This window comes from Panthera onca, chromosome B2 (genome assembly GCF_046562875.1).
Source record: "Panthera onca isolate mPanOnc1 chromosome B2, mPanOnc1 haplotype 2, whole genome shotgun sequence".
In the NCBI taxonomy this organism is placed as follows: Eukaryota; Metazoa; Chordata; class Mammalia; order Carnivora; family Felidae; genus Panthera; species Panthera onca.
The window spans coordinates 128956490-128969510 of record NC_138343.1 but is presented as its reverse complement, the minus strand read 5'-3'; the positions used below and the strand labels follow the sequence as shown (position 1 = coordinate 128969510).

General features: G+C 41.2%; 1 protein-coding gene and 1 long non-coding RNA gene across 7 annotated transcripts in view; one reads left to right on the top strand and one right to left on the bottom strand.

Annotated features, from left to right (window-relative positions):
• Positions 1-13021, bottom strand: part of PHACTR2 (phosphatase and actin regulator 2) — a 273426-nt gene that overhangs the window by 44447 nt on the left and 215958 nt on the right. For 4 of the 6 annotated variants that reach the window (XM_060614414.3, XM_060614418.3, XM_060614417.3 and 1 more), the window contains 3 exons: positions 10068-10599; positions 4079-4287; positions 2657-2813 (listed from right to left, as the gene is read on the bottom strand). In XM_060614414.3, coding sequence (XP_060470397.2) covers positions 2657-2813; positions 4079-4287; positions 10068-10599 — 898 coding nt within the window. The remainder of the gene's footprint in view (positions 1-2656; positions 2814-4078; positions 4288-10067; positions 10600-13021) is intronic. The other 2 variants (XM_060614415.3, XM_060614419.3) reach the window with 1 other exon arrangement.
• Positions 1-13021, top strand: part of LOC132666350 (uncharacterized) — a 29565-nt gene that overhangs the window by 3225 nt on the left and 13319 nt on the right. Inside the window, exon 4 of the long non-coding RNA XR_009604621.2 lies at positions 280-355. This is a non-coding gene — a long non-coding RNA (uncharacterized LOC132666350). The remainder of the gene's footprint in view (positions 1-279; positions 356-13021) is intronic.

The following is a 13021-nucleotide window of genomic DNA, read 5'->3' as shown; positions in this document are numbered from 1 at the left end:
ACAGCAGTCATACAAAGATCACACATCTATTAGAGCACTTACCACACAAGTAATAATAAAGGTAAGACGATAATCATAGCTCTTGTTAGTTCATACTCTTAAAGTCCCAGGTGCTGTGCTAGGTGCTTAACTTACATTATCGTGGATCCTCAAAACAACTCAGCAAGGGAGTAGCCAGTTCCCATTTTACAAATGAGGAAATAACATTAAGTCACTTGCTGAATATCAGGTACTAGTGAAAGTTAGAGCAAGGTCTCACACCCAGTTCTCTTGACCTAGATGTTGGTGCTTTTCACATGACCTCACCAAGGAGGATGTCAGTCTGTCTCTTCCACGACACACGGAGTCCCCTAAGGTAGGGACTATGGGTGATTTATCTTTAACGGCAGTGATCAGATGTGTGATATTTGTAAAGAAACAATTCTGCAAAATTTACATATTTAAAACTACTCAGATAAAATATTTTCTGGATGTGGTCTATGTGCATACTTTCAGAGGCTCTCAAACTTTTAGGGGTGGGGGGAAGATCCTTTTATCAAACAGACAGAAGAGGCTGTTCTGGTTGGATGGTTAAGCCTGGGATGAAGGAGTCCCTCCCATCCCACCCCTAACACACCCACACTGCCCTGGATGCCCCCCAGAGAAGCCAGAGTGTTCCCTCCAAGAAATCCTTGATGAGGCAGTTGGAAAATCACTGCTCTCTGCTTACTTCACAAGGTTCTCCATCAGCGCCCTGTTTTTGAGCATTTGGTTTGTTTTAGTTGTCACTGCTATAAATAGCCTTGAAATAAACATCTTTGTAAAATATATAGGTGTTTTTTTTTTTTTTTCTCTTCTGGATTATTTCCTTCTTGTATAGGCTCTCAAATGACCTCACCATGTAAAACAATTACCACGTAAAACAATAGACTGCTACACAATTCCTTTTTTTTTCTTTCACACTGTTAGGTTCTTCTTCAAAAATACTGAACAAAGTTGCCGCTTTTGGGTTTCATTTTTAAGAATGTTTTACCTGTTTAACATATATATAATTATTTAAATCAATAATAAAAATATTTAATTTTATTAAGTGCTTGCTATGATCCAGGCACTCAAGTGCCTTCAGCGTATCATCTCATTTATCCACCCCAAGCCGTTGCTTGGTCCCATCTGCCAAACAGATAACAGCCTCAGAACCCCCACATGCCAGCCCTGTAGGTATGACACAGTCACAGAAGTCTTCCACTTCTAAGCAAGGAGAGGGATTTCTTCCACCTCCAAATCCTGCCCTGGGATCTCAGACTACTCCCTTCTCCCAACTGACGGGAGAGTGAGAGAAGTCAGCAAAATAGCTCATACTTAAATATGCTTAAAGTGATCATGGAAAACAAGGCTTTGGCACTCGCTTCTATTAAAGGTGCCAGTTAAGGGCGCCCGGGGGGCAGGGGGGCTCAGTCGTTAAGCATCTGACTTCGGCTTAGGTCATGATCGCACAGTTGATGAGTTCTAGTCCCACATCGGGTGAGCACGAGCCCCACTTTGGGTGAGCTTGCGCCCCACGTGTGGTGAACATGAGTTCACCTGTTTTGGGTGAGCATGAGCTCTGGGTGAGCTCCGCTTCTCTCTCTCTCTCTCTCTCTCTCTCTCTCTCTCTCTCTCTCCCTCCCTCTCTCTCTCTGCCCCTTGTGGGATTCTCTCTCTCTCTGCCACTTGCTCACTTATGCCCTCTCTCTCTCTCTCTCTCTCAAAACAAAAACAAAAAAGCTGCCAGTTAAATGGACTTCCAAAGTCACTGGTAGCAAAAGTAGAAACCCTACAATGGCTGGAGGCAGAAAGAAAAATCAGATAACCATTTTTAAAAAAATTTTTTTAATGTTTTTATTTTTGAGAGACAGAGACAGAGCATGAGCAGGGGAGGGGCAGAGAGAGACAGGGAGGCACAGAATCTAAAGCAGGGTTCAGGCTCTGAGTTGTCAGCACAGAGCCTGATGTGAGGCTAGAACCCACAATCTGTGAGATCATGACCTGAGCCGAAGCTGGACACTTAACCGACTGAGCCACCCAGGCGCCCCAGATAACCATTTATTTCAAGTTAAAAGGAGGAGGTTTTGATAGGAGGGGCTATAGTTACCTGGCTTGGATGGAGCTGGACATTGAAGCTAACTAATATTTCTACAATCTCAAGGCCCACAGGGCAGAACCTCATGGCAATCACAGGAACGCCAGAGTCTGTGGATTGGGCCAGGAGTTGGGCAAAATATGACCTGCAGGCCAAATCCGGCTCCCTGCCTGTTTCGGTGAATAAAGTTTTATTGGAACACAGCTGCATCCGTTTGTCTACGTATTGTTTATGGCTGCTTTCATGCTATAACAGCACAGTTGAGTAGCTGCAACAGAGACCTTCTGGCCAGCAAAACCGGAATTGTTTACTAACGGGTCCTTAACTGAAAACGTTTTTTGACACTTGGCTCGGGCTTTGGTGACTCCAAAGCCACTGACTGGTTGGACCAAAGGGCAAGCTCTTTGAGTGGTTCACCATCAGGACCAAGTTTAGAAAACCACATAGGCCATGCGTGCCCTCACCCAAGGAATTCACAATGATCCCTGTCGGGCAGGAGACCGCAGTGGGGAGAAAAGTATGGATTGGTCAGTGCTGTACTAAGATTCCAGCCATTACCTGACGAGCTTGGTTCCAATCTGCTGCCGGATTTCCTGCCTCTCCTCTTCAGATGTGCGCTGCAAGATGTTTTTGTCTTCTAGTTCCTTTTTAGATGGTCTGTTGCCAAGTTTGATAGCAAGAGTATCCCTTCGTCGTATTTTACTTGCCAAAGCACCTGAGGATTGGAGAAAGAAGAAACGCAGAGAAAGAGGCTTTTAGCAAGCAGCACTCAGGTTACACATGGTGTGGACTTTAAACAGAGTCCAGAAGAAATTCTTTATCCACATGCAAGAGTGGAATTTTAATTAACCTCAGGAAAAAGAAAAAAAAAAACAACAAACCCAAACCCAGTTTTGAGTTGGATGTAGTTCATTTTGGAAAACTGAAGGACTATTTTTAAAAATGTTCTGAAAAAAATGTTGGGGCACCATGAAAAAACTCGCAAGCGTCACCTCATCATTTGGAAAGTGGTATTTGAAGTTTATTTTGCTGAGATGGCGTATCGTGGAAATTACTGATTGCATAATGCTTTCTTTTTTAAGTCTTAAAAACTTAGCTCCTTTATTTGCACTGTAAAGTCTTGTCTTCTTGCCTCCACTCAGAAATCACGCTGGAGACGGTTTACTGATGGTAGCAGTGTCTTAATCCTTAATTAGGAAGAATCCCTAATGTCTCAACAGAGGAGAGTTAATACCAGGTGGATGACGAGGATTTTGTTGCTATTGTTGTTTAGTACAAACTAGAAGGAACTTGACAAACTGATGTTCAGTCATTAATAGCTTTCCACGATGTACAAATTCAATTCCATAGTGAATTCCTCCTAAGTCATGATGCTCAGAAGTTTAAAAAAAAAAAAAAAAAAAAGCACTTTCTAGTTCCTGAAGTTATATATGAATGGTTGGCTTAATCTACTGTAACTGGCATTCCTTCTTAGAAGGCATCCTATCTCATCTACTGTGGAAGAGTGATTATTTTTAATTCTTCAAAGGTATTTGTCATTCTTGACTCATTCTTCCCTCCCCTCCCTTTAAACCCTAGTATAAAACTGACCGGAAGTCTCAAACACCTCCAATAAGTAATCCAGTGAATCCTGAATTTATGCTCTCTATTCAAGAAAGACCTCAGGGTGGAAGGGCCATCTCTGATCATTTGGAAACTGCCTCTGTCATTAGAAAGCTTTGATTCCTTGTACAAATACAAATGTGCGTATCTTCCTCATAGACAAAGACTTGACCCTCTGGCCCCCGTGGAATCCTCATCTGGAAAGGCCTGTCATCAACAGTTAAGCCTTAGAACACGGACATTTCTAATATGAGAAAAGAATATGGGGGGAAAGAAAACACCAGATGTCTGATCGCCCATGGCTTTTGTTCTTTACAAAGTGCACCTGCTTCTGCCCATCACTCACTTTCCTCCCCACCTCTTGAACACAAGTCTTACTTTCCCCACTGCCATCCTCGTCCTCATCCTCTTCATCATCGTCATCATCAGTGTACAAGACAGGCCCATCGGAGTCAGAGTCATTGGCCTGGTATTCCCTTTGGCCTTCATCCTCCGGGGCACTGAAGGATCCGGAAGATTCTCCCATCAGCCCAGGAGTCAGCAGATGAGGTGCCGCCTTCCCCGGCTCATCTTTGGTTGTAAAACTGCTAAAGGCACAACAACACAGAGGTGGTGTGAAGTTCAGAGCAACCCTCAGGGCAACACCAATACCATGAGAAGGAGCTCTAGTTTCCTGAGCATCTTTCGAGTTGGCGAAAGCAGAAAGCAGGCATAGGCAGCTAAGGACAGTGAAATGGCAGATAGCCCTGTATCACTTCACTCTCGAGGTTTGAGATTCCTCATCTGTAAAATGAAAAGGAATGACTACGTGACATCTGACATATTTAGTACGTGAATGTGACTGTATTTTGCAAACTGATTCGGCTGTAGCAATGGGGGTTCAGTGGAAACAACAATGCACTAGAAGTTCCTGGATACCTGACTTTGCACTTCTCCTGTACCTGTGACTCCTACTCATCCTTCGAGTCTCAGCTAAAGCCGCAGCTTCTTCACGAATCTTTCACTGGCCGTCCGTCTAGATCCTTGCCCCGCCTCCCGGCTCCTAAGGTGACCTGAGGACAACCCCATTGGAGCATTGAGTGCACCTCGATCACCATTCACTCGTCTGCCATCCCGACCCTAAGAGTTCCTTCGCAAGCGGGATTCATTCATACTGATTTGTAGCCCGGCACCTAGAAGGGTGATGACATATACCACTGATACATGAATTTTCCTACTTCTATCACAGCCAATGTGTCAAGTCAAAAAAAATCATAGATCCTCTCTGAGATGCTTTAGTTTCCCCATTTGTAAAACTGCCTCTCACAGGAATATGTTAGTAACACGAGATGGAAAAGGTGGAAGTTAAATTGACTCTATAGAAGAAAGGACTCTATAGAAGATGTGTATGGACGTAATAATTTTCCATTATTTAAGCTTGGTAAGAGTCTCTGATTTAAAGTTACTATAAATAATGCTCAATGTCGCTCCTCATCAGGGAAATACAAATCAAAACCACACTCAGATATCACCTCACGCCAGTCAGAGTGGCCAAAATGAACAAATCAGGAGACTATAGATGCTGGCGAGGATGTGGAGAAACGGGAACCCTCTTGCTCTGTTGGTAGGAATGCAAACTGGTGCAGCCACTCTGGAAGACAGTGTGGAGGTTCCTCACAAAATTAAAAATAGACCTGCCCTATACCCAGCAGTAGCACTGCTAGGAATTCACCCAGGGATACAGGAGTACTGATGCATAGGGGCACTTGTACCCCAATGTTTATAGCAGCACTTTCAACAATAGCCAAATTATGGAAAGAGCCTAAATGTCCATCAACTGATGAATGGCTAAAGAAATTGTGGTTTATATACACAATGGAGTACTACATGGCAATGAGAAAGAATGAAATACGGCCTTTTGTAGCAACGTGGATGGAACTGGAGAGTGTGATGCTAAGTGAAATAAGCCATACAGAGAAAGACAGATACCATATGGTTTCACTCTTATGTGGATCCTGAGAAACTTAACAGAAACCCATGGGGGAGGGGAAGGGAAAAAAAAAAAAGAGGTTAGAGTGGGAGAGAGCCAAAGCATTAGAGACTGTTAAAAACTGAGAACAAACTGAGGGTTGCTGGGGGGTGGGAGGGAGGGCAGGGTGGGTGATGGGTATTGAGGAGGGCACCTTTTGGGATGAGCACTGGGTGTTGTATGGAAACCAATTTGACAATAAATTTCATATATTGAAAAAAAATAAAGTTACTATAAATATATGAAGACTGTCAATTTTCACAGACTAGAATAAAAAAATGCTTTACATCAAAAACATATCATATCAAAACCAACATAACCTTCATTTTAAGAAGCAGAAAATCCCCAAATTGCCTTCTGATATAAATAGAATCTCTACTTGGAATGTCACACTTCAGAAAGACTGCTTTGGGCAAAGCACGTGCCTACTGTTTACATTAACTTGCAAAACCAAAAAACAGTCATTTAAGTAATAAACACAGGTAAACATTGTCAGAATCTAAGGTACTGACAATTGTACTCTGTGCTGATAAGTCTAAGCACTCTAAAAATCCTCTATTTTGCACTTGTTAGAAAACTCCAACAGCCAAAATTCTCATTTTCAAAGGGGAAAATGCAACATTTCATTTTTTATTGTGTAAAATATGCACGGCATAAATTTGCCATTTGAACCATTTTGAAGTGTATACTTCGGTGGCACCTAGGTATATTTACACTGCTGTATAAACATCCCCACCAACCGCCTCCGAACCTCTGCCATCTTCCCAAACAGAGACTGTCCCATTCAACAACAATTCCCCATTCTCATCCCCTGGCCCCTGGCAACCACCATTTGACTCTCTGTCTCTATGAATTTTGCTACTTTAGGTGCTTTACATAAGTGAAATGATGCAACATTTGTCTTTTTGTGTCTAACTTCTACTTAGCGTATCTTCCAGGTTCATCCACGTTTTCGTATATGCCAGAATTTCTTTTCTTTTAAGGCTATTCTGAATAATATTCCACTGTGCCACATTTTATTTATCTCTTCAAGTACCTATTTTTTTTTTGGCTACATGCACAGTAGTAAAATTGCTGGATCACATGGTAATTCTAAGTTTAATTTGTTGAGGAATCATAGTGTTTCTACAGTGTGAAATCTCATTTTAAATATGGGAAAACTTTTCCCAGCCTGGATGTCTACTTGATTGGCACTGGAGGCCATCCCTATTTGAACAGTCTGCCATTGTGGGTGACCACAGCACATTCAATAGACATGTCAATTAATAACACATTCTGAAGAGCAGAACAAAAGATACTTTAGGGCTGAGGCTTGATGTTTGCTCATGTCATTCTTCACTAATTGTGACATCTATCTTTTTAACGTCATCATTTGTATTTGATAGTGGTTTGTAATTTTCAAAGACTTCTGCATACGTTCACAACTTACAACTGTTCTACAGTATAAGGGGCCAGATAAGTTATAATTCATGGAACCCAAGAAGACCATAGGTGTGTGTTGCCCAGAACAAGGTATCAAGTCCAGTCTAGAACTCAGACTTACGACTCTTAATCTACCTATTAAATGTTATGTATACTTGATAGTGTATGTTACATTAATATCATATTATGTAGATTATAATTAACTTAATATTAAATATTAAACTCCAAATTTGTATCAGTCAACTCATGACGTGGCACTCATTGCCTCCTAAGTTTCTTGGGCACATTGGACAAAACAGTGAACTCAAAAAGTGTTTGTGGAAATGGACTGAACACAGTCAAGTCCCCTCTGGTTATGGGCTCCAGGTGGGCGTATTAGTGTCTGCCTTAAATTATCCCAGACCTATATGATACTAATGAAGTTGCCAATAAATAGAAATCTACCACATGGTTACTACCCAGCAATATGTGAATAGAGAAAGATATTTTTACACATAGCCACTTATCTTCCTTGAAGTTTGATATCTGTATTCCAAACAGAAGCCTCTTCATGAGATGACAGGATTTTCACACATTCGTTGACTAAACATAACCGAGGGAAAGTTCTAAGTAAAGCAAGTGACTAAGAGCTAGAAATTCTAACTGAAATATCCAATTAAACACAGAAGAAAGAAAGGAAAAAAAAAAAAAAAACAAACAGAAGAAAGAATTTGGAAAAAAATTTGAGAGACTACTTATTCCAGGCTCATTAACTCAAGAGCAAACAAACCACCCCTGTGGGATGAATTGTAATTTAAAACGTTAACTTTGAAGAATAGACAGAGAAGAAAATCTTGATGTCCTCTTCTAGGAAGGGATTACAGTTATTTGGAGTGACAGGAAAATCTATTATAAATACCTAGATGTCTAATGATGTCCTAAGCTTGCTCTCTGATCACAGGTCCAGTGGAAATGGAGAACAGACACTCACCTCTTTTGTCTGACGGTCTTATGCATACTTGGGCTGAAGACTGACATTGAGCACCCCCCGCATGCAGCACAGTGCTTAGCACAACATAGGGCCTTCCCTAAATGTTTGAGGAAGTGGACTGGACAGAGTCAAGTCACATTTGTGTGTGCATTCTCTCACTGCCTGAGACTATCTAAGGAGTCACCTTGTTGCACCTCGTTCTTTAGTTTATTGAATAATAAACCCATACACCCAATCTATTCAGACCTGTCTTAAACAATTGTACTTCCTGTGTGTTGGACGTTACTTTGGTAAAAACTAATTTTAACTATAATGTCTTGCTTACTTTTGTGTCTTTGGTGCTGAGTGCACTGCCCAGCACATAGAAGACAAGCAGAAAATATACACCGAAAAAGAGATTCTTGAATTCTAAAGGTTGGAATTCACTGCAGTGCTAGAAAACACTCACTGTAAATAAATGAAGAAATCTACTATGTGCTGGAAGTATTAAGGACATCACAGTCTTTCACTTCAATGTTTTCTCCCATATTGTTTATTAAAATGTCCAACAAATAAAATAATTGGTAATTTAACATTTGTTTATCTTGCCTTGGCTTTCCTTCCAACCACGCTGCTCGAAAGGATAAAAACAAAAACAAAAAACAAGAAACACAAATGAAACTGCAGAAGTAGAAGCAATTGCTTTGGAAACGTATGGAATTTCTTAGAGCATGGAATTTGACGTGCAACTCTGAGTGTGCCTGCTGGTTTTGCCACCTACTGAGTGGGGAATCTAGGGCTAACTCTGCTACCTCTCTCAGAGTCTGTTTTCTTGTCTATTAATCAGAGATATTCAGAAGACTTATGTGAACTAAAGGTAACTTGACAGTTCCTGACATTAAATAACTATTCAATAAATGAAGGTGATTATTATCAGCAATTGAATAATTAATGCTGATAGTCTCTTGATCCAAATCAACTTAATTAATGTACTACTTTTTTTAAGTCCTAACATGACAGGTTTTTTTTGAAAGAGAACATACTAAATTAAAATGATCACAAGAGTGAATTTAGGTCTTATTCTCAGAAATAGGAGAGAACAGTTTGGATTTAAGAGCTCTAACGCTTCCCTGGACAGAATTGGTTATAACGTCTACTATACCCAGGCAGCCCTCCCTTCATACCCGAGGGACAGGAGAGCTAATGTGTTTTTTTTGTCTTTAAGTAGAAAATATATAGGACTTTGTGAGGGATTAGATGCAGGGAACGAAGAAGAATGAGGACCCTTAGGATGAATCCCAGGTTTCTGGCTTGGGCAACTGGATGACGTCATGTCTGTGGCATACCAGATTCTGCACTGGTTGCTGGGGATATACTGGCAAACAGATATACGGTTTAGTCCTGGCCCATGGGTAGGAAAAAAGGGCTGCCAGAGGAGAGTAGCTGCAACAACGATTCTGTCTGGATGAGCACTGAAATGTGTCAGAGGGGAGGTTAACATGTGAGTCGGGTGGTGAACTGAGGAAGCAAGAAAGGGAGCCCGTCTGAGGCTACAGGAAAAGGAGATGGAATCTGAGAGCGTTCTTACCTGATGGTCTTTATTTTCTTAGAGGAAGAGAAGGCTAAATGACTCGTGGGCAGGAATGGGTGAGCAATCTGGACACGAGTAGTCAAGACTTAAAGTAACCGCTTTTAGGAAAGCAAAGGGAACTGTCCAAGGAAAAGAAAAGGGGCTGCTGAGCAGGGATGGAGCAGGCTCTAAATATACTTAAAAGCCAAAGATCTGCAGTGGTACCTGTCATGAGGACAGTTGTCATTTTCTCAGTTGCCTATGACATTCCTGGGCCAGGGCTATGAAAAACATGTGTGTTTACCTAACAGTCACCAAGTCGGTTCCACGTTCATCTCCAAGAGAGTGGTTCAGTGATCTTCAGTACTCAACTTAACAGGGGATACAGACAGAACATGGGGTTTATGCCCCGACTCACCATTTTGCATTTTCTCTAACACTTAAGCCAGTGCCTGAGAGGACAGTGGTTCTGTTGGTTGGCTCTTCAGTCCAGAGAAGCTGACTCGGGTCTAAGGCAGGGGCGGGCAGGGCAGCTCCATCGCTGACCAGGACCACAGGCGTGTCTGGGGCAACAGTGCACTGCTCCTCGAGAGTACGTGGAGGGGCGGGGGGAGCAGGGGGTGAAGCCACAGGGGGTGGAGGCACCGCAGACTCGGGTTTGCCTGTGGTCTGCTCATCGGTCCCAGGGACGGTCTGCTCAGGTTTGAGACTCTCCACCCTCGTCTCGGAAGGGTCTCCTCCAAGGTCGGACGTGCCAGAAGTGGTTGCCTCTGAGGACGGTCGAGAGGTTGGCTGCTTGCCGGTTTTTTTCTTGCCCTTTGTGATTCCCACTGTCCCTGTTTTGCTAGAAAGTGTCTCCTTTGAAGCTCTAGGACGAGATGAGGTGGAGGAAGTCGATGGTGAAGCTGATGCTTTGGACCCAGTTGGTTTTTTTGAATGAGAGGAACCAGCTAAAATAGAGAGATTTTGCATTAAAAGTCAAAGAAGCCTTTTAAATAAACGAACGAGTTGCAATTGTCAAATCATGATGTTCTCCTCAAAATGTGAACATTTGTTGAATACAAGAAAATAGACTAATAATGATAAGTTTTACTTTCTGCCCCCTCCTTACCTCAAATCTAGGAGGGAGCCAGTGATGCTGAAGGCAAAACCCTAGGGGACAAGAGTCCTCTCCTAAGGAGACCAAGGAGTCCCTCTAGTTTTTTTTTTTAGCTGGGCCCAGCCAAAGGGAAATGCTCCTTGTCCTACAGGTCACCTGAATAAGCCCTTGTATGCTCCAAAGAAGGAACATTACAGTGTACAGAAGACAGACAACAGCTGTCTGGGTACAGACAGCTGGTACGCATCACAAATTATACATGTTCTGTGATGTCTATTTGGGAGTGGAGTGGCCCACATTCAGAAACAGCCCCAGTATGTGCCTCTAGCTCCTTTCCGGACCAGAAACAAATGTACTCAACTCCAAACTAGTTATCCCCATGGCTCCAGAGAGAGAAGCTGGCCAGGCTGGCCCACACCTCCGTCTACAGTGGTGATGGGGCAGAGTAAAAACATATGGCCACATATGAAAAACAAGTCCTCTTCAAAATATCAAAAGGCAGAAAAGATGGTTTTTTGCAAAAAAAAATTTCTAAATGGGGAGCATTCGAATAACGTGAAGAGAAAGAAGTGTCGTTCTCCGATCTTGTGACACTTTCACAAATCCAATCTTCCTTGCCACTTCTGTTCCTAGAAGGTCTTCACCGGAGGATGGTTGTGACCATTAGAAGGATAGTCTGACTTTTGGATGGGACTGCCTTCAACCAAACCACTTTCAGGAAAACAAAGCTTAACTCTGCTTTTTTTGGGTATCATTTTGGGAGACACAGTCTTTTGTTTCATGACCTTTACTATCTATAAATTTCTCCTAATTGCTTCTTCCATTGTAATGTGATGTGTTCTTTTCCGTGAGGGGTTAAACTATTGTGCGTAGAACTATTAGAAAATACCTCCTTGTTAGCATTATGGAGCCCATCCACAACAGATGTGACTGTAACTTACCTTTATGCTTATAACTTTATTGAAGTTGGCTGGGAGGGTCAAGAGATAAAGAACAAATAAGGGAATAAACAATGAGATGTAAGACGTCATCAACTCCAATATACTTTAAAAAAGTGAGTTTCACTTGGTGACAAGATCCAGGCTTAAAAGAAACCTCTATTCCTTGGGGGCTTTATTATTTTAGATACACACAACTAGAATTCATACTACCCCAAGTCTGGGCATGCTAACACTACTTCTTTGAAGCTAACAATCTTCACTTCCTAATAAGACAAAGGTATTAAGCATATTTTTACTATCTAAGTCCATTCTAAATGTATTTTTCCCAACAAAGATCTAAGGATTTGATGTCTAAACATGTTCAATTTTCTTAGGTAAACCGAACAGAATCCATTTCACATATCAATGTGTATTATATAGATAGATAGATAGATAGATATAAATATAGAGATAGATACCTCTTTCTCTCTCTATATATATAGATATATACACAGAGATATATATGTGTGTATATGTATGTGTGTATATATATATATATATATATATATATATACATATATATATATATATATATTTTTTTTTTTTTTTTTTTTTTTTTTTTTTACAGAAACTTCTTTCTTTTGTAACAGCCAAGGTAACTTGAGCTGCACTTAAAGGAAAAGACAAGTTTTGCAATGCCTGGAGCAGAACTTCAAGTCACACTTTTCGAGATACTTCTTTATGTATCTTCTAAAATGACAAGACTTTGCTGAAATCAACCGTATTACATAAGTTACCCTGAATTAAGACCATGACTAAAAAAAGTAAAGCTATCTCTCCTCCGTTAAATACTTCTGTGTTTACACTGTGTGTAACAATGAGAAAGAAAAAAATACCAGAGATATGACCTTATTTCACTCACCAAGCAGGTGAATGTGCTAAGCCAGTATCTGGTTATCTGGAGGTCTATACTAACTTAGGAATTGAAGAAGAATCTTAATTGATAGCTTTTACAAGAACTTAACTCATCTGACTACAAATCAAGAGTAGTATTTGGAGTTACTTTTCTGGAAGGCCAACAACATTATTCAAGTAAAACAAAGGTGCCATGTAGAAAACTCTAGAGGGTTACAAATACAGTATCAGCTGGATTCTGAAGGAGTTTAATCAGCAGTTGATGAAAGTATCCTTGCACAACTGGCTTGTTGGTATAGTTCAATGCAACTTCTGTCTCTCTGTGATGGCCTGAGAGAAGAGCAATGCTGTTATTCACACTATGGGCCAGTGGAACCTCTTTTAAAACAATGGATAATAATATGACTGTAGTATTCTCCTAGAAGATCAAGAATCTAT